The following is a 6,636-nucleotide window of genomic DNA, read 5'->3' as shown; positions in this document are numbered from 1 at the left end:
CCCTGGGCAGCTGAAATACTCTGGGGCTGGCGTCTACTTGCGCCCTCAGGCCAAGACCCTCCATCCGAGCCAGGCCAGTAACATGCAGGCCTTGCCCAGCAAAGGGAGGGGCTCTTGGGGTGCCCACTGAAGGCAGACAGTTGCGCTCACATTCTTTTATTGAAAGCTTGTTATTTTCTTCACACAATTCTCTCCCCACAACAGTTTTCCTTTTTTTCCTTCATCATTAAAAAACAATTATTTACAGGCTTCAAAGGCTGAACATCTATTTACAGGGTAGGTTGGCTGCAGCATCCAGGCAGGGCAAATCCTGGCCCCGGGGCTAGCTCCACAAAGCGCCCTCCAGCGCCTGCATGCTCACTGGCTCCGTCTTGGCCACCTCGAAGAAGACCCTGTAAGCAGAGGCCAGAGGGCATCAGCAGACAGAGCGGAGGGCAGGAGGTCAAGGCCCCCAGGAGAAAAGGAGAGGCCAAATGCTCCCCCCTCCCCATTCAGCCTTGTTGGCTTCACCCAGTTGTAAAAGACAGGTTGAGGCAGAAGACCAGCTCCACCTTCCCAGGAAGACCCAACTGCAGCTCAGGGTTGGGCGGATAGATTGCTTATCAGATGCTGACACCTTCCCCCAAATCTAGCCCTTCTGAACTGGGAGGCAGAACCTCTCTTCCCCTGCCCCACTATCAGAAGAGGGAGGGCCCAGAGGAAGCACTCACCGATGGGAATATTTGTTGCGCACGGCCCTGAGCCGGTCATCCTGGCCGCAAATCAGCAGGTAGTTGAGCCTTCTGACCAGAGGGAGAAGGTCCAGCACTTGGTAGCCACTGTAATACTCCAACGTTGGGCTCTGCCAAGACATAAGGGAAGAGTTGAACTGGGGGGAGGGGCATCTGGCAGGCACAGGAGGGGAACCAGCCCCAGACATGGCTCCCCTTTCTCACTTGCCCAGTTTGGGCCCTAATCCTTATTTCTTTCTGCTTCCTCCGCCTCCCCCAGGAGTCACCTGCCCTCTCTGCCACCATCAGAGCCATAAAGCAAAAGCAGCTCCCTTCCCTTCTGCTGGGCATGGCTCTGCCTGTTTCCTCCTCCCTGCACACATCTCTCCTTTGGTGACATGACACCCATGGGGGGAGGGCGATCCTCACCCATCCACCGAGGTTCTTCATCTTGAGGGCCAGCAGGAGGCAGCTGGCAGCCAGGCGGGAAGCCCCCTCCTGCACAAAGGTGTAGTCCTGCAGGGTCAGCTCACAGAGGAAACGGGCCAAGGTCAGGGTCTCCATTGTAGCCCGGGCACACTGGAAGGAACAGATCTGTGAGAAAGGCAAGGAGGCCCCCCCCCCAAGAAGCACCTGGTGCCCCTCTGTCCATTTTTCTCTGCCCAGCAGGCGTGGGCAGATGCCCACAAGCAGATCCCTTTTTCTGCTTCGGCCTCCCAGGCCCATCATCCCCTACTGACCTTGGCAAACCGCCGTAGGAAGCGATAGGCAATGGGGATGTTGACGTCAAAGTGGAGGGTCTGCAGAATGCTCATCTCCATGGCCAGCAGCTCCTCCCGCTGGTAGGCATCATCGCAGATGTACAGGAAGTCATCCACGCAGGGGGGGCAGCGCTCCTGCAGAGAGGAAGCTCTAGCAGAAGATCGAGAGCTGCCCAGGAAGGGGATTGTTTGGTCTTTTCAAAAGGGTTTGCCACCTTCCCCGGGAGGAAACCCCTGGCACTGGCCCAGCCCATTTAATTCCTTCCTGGCTGATTTTTTTTGGGGGGGGGGGATTTGGGGTCGGGAGTGCCTGGAGATTGCGCCCAGGAGGACAACGCACTAGGCGGTGCTTTCAAATGCTCTGTAGTCAGGACCCACTAAACTAATGTCCAGAAAACACCATTAAACATACCGAAACACACACACACACCATATTCACCTTCAGAGCATTCCCTCCATCATTTTAAGAGGCATTGAAAAGTAACGGTTGCAGCAAAGAACAAAGGCCCAAAGTAAATATCTAGGATGTGGTAGCACCGAAGCAGGTACCCAGTTCAGGCAGGCAGGTCTGGGGTGACTGGAGCAGACTCAGGGGGCTTCAGACCTCCTTGGACAATCTGCTCTGGAAGCTTGGAAAGGTATCCTCTCCACACTGGGCTTCTCGAGTAACATGGAAGCAAACACCTCTCCACCATTCAAGGTCACCAAGCAAGGACAATGCTTCTCCTGACCCACTGCTATGGGGGCTCACCTCAAACTTGGAAGCAATGAGGATGGCGGTGGAGCCAATCAACTGCAGCTTGTCCCTCATGGCCCCCACCTGAACCAGGTAGTGGTCCATCAGCTTGACCGCCAAATAGAGGGTCTCGTGGGTGAGCTCAAAGTTCTCCTGCAGGTACAAAGGGGTGTTGAGTCCAGCCTACCGGCTGGAAGGCAACTTTGATGACCAAACGTCTCCTCCCTCTCAAGGCCCAGAACCCCCTTTCAAGACACAGCAGGAGACCCTCGTTCACCACAGAAGCAGCTCAAGGAGGCTGGAAGTGACTCCCGCCGAGTCACAACCACACAAACCCACCCCCACCCAGCCCTCCTCCTATAGGAACTCCCTCCCACCAAGGCTCTCGCCCACCCTCACCTGCACCTCCACCATCCAGTCCACCAGGATGGCCCGCATGTCCATGGTGATGTCAGGCTGGCTCTTCATGTAATCTGGGAGCAGGAAACTCTTCTGAAAAAGGACAGTGTTGCTGAGGGAGGCTCCCCAATCAGGAGGGGAAATCCCCCAGGAAGCAGCCCCAGGAGTGCCTCTGCTCAAGAAGGTGGGAGGCCACAGTGGGCTTTCATGTCAACCCCCCCTGCTCCGCCCTCTTCTCCGGACAGCCCAGTGGAACCGAATCCAGACTCTGGAGTGGCGGAGGAAGGGCAACCCTCCCCCGGGCATCGGCAGGCACCTCTCGCTCCTGCATGTACTCGAAGATGTCCTTGGCATACTCGGCATTGGCATAGGGGTCGTCCAGCTGCCCCTTGTCAATGTCCTCAACTGGAGCCACCTGAAGAAGAGAGACTTTTTAAAATATTGCCCTGCTTAGGGGGTGGGGGGGACGGAGGGCAGGAGCCACCTGGGCCCTAAAGTGTGGGGGGGAGCCCTTGGCGTACAGCCTGTAATACCCTGCTTTCCACAAGCGCCCACCCCCCACCCCCCATTTTCAGGGTCAGCCACAAGGCAAAGATCGAGTCTCAGGCTGTCAATATAGCCCCAAGGCCTCCCAGAAATGATGCCCTGAGCCCCATGTCCAAGGTGCCAGGACTGCTGGCCCACAAGGGAGCCATGTGCCCCAGAGGCAGGCCCTGCCAGAGGGAAACACAAATGCACTGCTTTCCTACCAGGCCTGCTGGTGCCACCACCACTACCAGTGGGTCAACCTGCTCCTCTCCGAGGCCACCATTGACCACATGGCTCAGCTTAGCCGGACTTTCCTCAGGGGGTGCTTTGTCCAAGGACCTGTAAGAGGCCAGCTGGGGTTAGAAATTGGGGCAGGCTGGAGACAATCTCCAGATTGGTAGGAATTGGCTCCTGAGGATCCCTGGCCTCCCCGCTTCAAGTTAACGACACCCTGGCACAGTCAAATCGAGCTTTACCAAAGTTCAAGGTGAGAACTTTGGGGCTGCGTTCAGACTGAGAACGGAACTTGCAGCTGTGCCAGCACGGCTCTTGTTTAAAGAGGGCACTGATGTTGCCCTCCTTGCACAAATGCACCTTGAAGCCACCAGAAACCGAAGGATGCCATGGGGACACTGGCCCACTCCGGAAAGTCACATGGGCAGGGGAGGCAGCACCACAGCCCTCACTTCTTCAGGTTGATCTCATTCTTCTTGGCCATATTAAGCACAGTGGATCCCTTGGAGGCCTTTTTGGGAATCATCTTCTCGGGCTCCTTCCTCCCCGCAAAGCCCTGGGCCTTGTGAGCCTGTAAGGGGAGACCCAGAGAAGCTGCTGAGCACTGCCCCAGACCAAGTGGGTGCTTGCTTGGAATTCACATCTCAGAACTGCTGAGTGATCAAAGGCAGCAAAAGCAGCTGCCTTCACAGCTGGCAAGGGACAACCGCATGGCCAGCAGCCTGCGGACAACACACAAGAACCCATTCTTACGTTGGTGATATCGCCAAAGGCTGATCGCTTCCTGGGTGCCCCCTGGGGTGATGAGGGGGATCGTTTTGCCTGAGAAATCTCCTCCTAGAATCAAAGAGGGAGGTCACTCCGTACAGTGTCTGGCTCTCCTCTGGGCATACTGGGGCATCTGGAAAGCAGAGCCACCTAGCCTCTTCAGAGCACGAGGCCACCTGAGGCCAAAGGCACATTTCCTCTAAAGAGGTGCCCTCCACGGAGTGACTGAATTGCTTTTGCAGGGCTGGAATTTCTGACCCAACATGCGCACACATACACGCACACACGTATGCGGTTGGTGCGCCTGTGGTCTGGGGTGGACTCTGCTCACCTTGTCCGCTTGCACATTTTCCACCCCTGGTCCTCGGCCGGGACGGGCCTGCTTGCTACCCAAGCCCTTGGAGCTGCGCGCAGGGGGCATCGTTTCAGCTGAGGGCCTCCCGGCGCAGGGCTGCAGGAGGGAGAGAGAGAGAAACAGGCTGGGACAGGAAGCGCTGCTTCTCCCCGCGGGGCAGCTCTGGCAAGGAATTTCGCCCTCGCTTCTCCCGACGGGCCTCCCTACAGCTACTTCAGGGGGAGCTGGGACCTCCGCGGAGGAGCAGACGACGTCCGGACGCCTCCTCTCGGTGGGCCAAGGGAGGAGATCCGGGACCCGGCCTGACCACCCGAGGCCCAGCCGCGTGGCAGTGCTCAGGGAGGCGAAGACGAAGGGCTCCCGCCGGCTGAAAGCGGCCTTTCTCCCCCCCCCCCCAGCAAAATTCACCTGGAGCTGAAGCCGCTGCGAAAACTCGCCGCCGCCGCCTCTTTCTTCTTCACTGCAGAAAATGGGAATTTGAAAATTGCTACATTTGTAAAGAGCGGACATCATTGGTCCCGCGGCAGCCAATCCCGGAGCCGGAGAGAATGCAGTTGCTAAGGGCGGGGCCCAAGGATTTTTAAAAAACGGACCTACGTAGCCAATGGGGAAGGAGAGGAGGTTAGCTCCGCCCCTAAAAGGGCGGGGTCCCCAGAGAACAGGAGAGAGGGATTGGCGGAGAGAGGGCGGAACGGCCCTGGCCTTAAAGGGCCGGGAGCCCCGACAGCGCGAAGCTCGGGGTTCTCGGAGCCCGGACCGGTCAGCGGAGGCAGCCCAGCTCAGCTGCGGGGGAGGCGCTCGCGTCGCCGAGCAGCGGTTCTCTTCCCGCGAGGGCAGTGCTGCCCAGATCAGGAGCCTGCCTGTGCGCTCCGCCCGTTCGAGCTGCGGCTGCCCGTGGAAAGCCGGCAAGCTGCCCCGGCGCCCACGCGGGGATTCCCGACGGCCCGCGTCCCCCGCAGGAGCCGCGCGCGGGAGCCAACCGGGAGGAGAAGGAGGAGGGCGGCCCGCGGTCCGCGCGAGGCTCTTTCGCACTCCGTGTGGGGCGGCGCTGTTGAACACTGGCTTTCCGCCTTGCTTCGTGGTCAAAAGTGCCAGGCGAGGAACTTTGCAAATCTTGCATTTTTAAAACGCAACAATATTATTGTTGTTTTAGGTCTTTAACCCAGCCTTACTGATTAGGATACAAAAATACTTTTAGGGTTTCAAAACATATTGAAGGTTCCTAGGTGCCTGTCAGCCTAGCAATTCAGCAACATTTGCAGCATTATTCCAAAACAGCATTTTGCCCTCTAACATTCCTTTCAGCTGCAAACATTTTTATCATCGTTTCTGGAGAAGGAAAAGGATCCTTCTCTGTAGCCCTGGAGCCAGACTTTCTTCCTGGTAGATGATAAAATGTCCTGGGTCAGGTCAGGATGACATCTGATTAATCGGATTGGTTCTAAGCAAGCCACAAGCAAAGCCTAGAAGGGCCTTTGCTGGGGGTCTCCTGTAAAAGTCAAGGCCTGAGTGCCTCAGGAAGAGAAAGTAAGGAAGGAGTCGCTACTGTGGGGCAATGCCAGGCAAATGCAGTTAGGAGGGAAAGAAACTAAGATTTATCATCTTTACCATTGACCCCAGCCAGGATGCAGACAGGGTAGTCTAGGTTTTTAATCTGCAGAATTTAACAAGAAGCCCAGCATGATTGGCAAGATATATCAGAGTTGCCCAGTGCTGTGGCTTTTTGCAGGCCGGCCTGTGCAGATCTCCATGGGGCTGCATTTTCTTTTCCCTCCCCAGCGAAGATTTTCTCTTCATCAGCACTTGGCACTCTGGGCGAGGATTAGCCCTAGCAATAGTCTTTTCTCACCTTATTCATTTGAAAAGTATGTGTGCTGTGCTTCCATCCTAAAGGGATCTGGGATGCGGTACAATATTTTTCAAATGTTATATATAACTAATGCCCCTGAATATGCATTCTAAATATTTGTGAAATTGGCCAAGTTCCCCCTCTCCGGCTGGATTCAAGGCAAGCCAAACTTTTAAGCAGATGTTCCTGCAGAAGTTTCCTTTGGTGGGCAGGTGCAAGGGGCAGACATCCGGGCATCCTGGTAGTTTTGTAGTTTCGCACTTCCTGAGCCTCCCTGCCACACAATTGGTGCATTT

At 56.4% G+C, this 6,636-nt stretch overlaps 1 protein-coding gene across 1 annotated transcript; it reads right to left on the bottom strand.

Moving 5' to 3' along the window:
• Positions 1-140: 140 nt before the first annotated feature.
• CCNB3 (cyclin B3) lies at positions 141-5,022 on the bottom strand. The gene is made up of 12 exons (XM_039354943.1): positions 4,900-5,022; positions 4,468-4,587; positions 4,122-4,205; positions 3,821-3,939; positions 3,356-3,473; positions 2,923-3,021; positions 2,607-2,699; positions 2,223-2,360; positions 1,451-1,606; positions 1,140-1,289; positions 711-841; positions 141-392 (listed from the first exon to the last, which is right to left on the bottom strand). Exons 1-12 carry the CDS (start codon positions 5,002-5,004, stop codon positions 323-325), a joined length of 1,383 nt encoding a protein of 460 aa, XP_039210877.1. The 5' UTR covers positions 5,005-5,022; the 3' UTR covers positions 141-322.
• Between the last annotated feature and the right edge of the window lie 1,614 nt (positions 5,023-6,636).

This window comes from Crotalus tigris, unplaced genomic scaffold, assembly GCF_016545835.1.
Source record: "Crotalus tigris isolate CLP2741 ecotype Arizona unplaced genomic scaffold, ASM1654583v1 scf7180000018585.330925593:3314079, whole genome shotgun sequence".
Taxonomy (NCBI): domain Eukaryota; kingdom Metazoa; phylum Chordata; class Lepidosauria; order Squamata; family Viperidae; genus Crotalus; species Crotalus tigris.
This window is presented reverse-complemented; position numbering and strand designations above follow the sequence as displayed.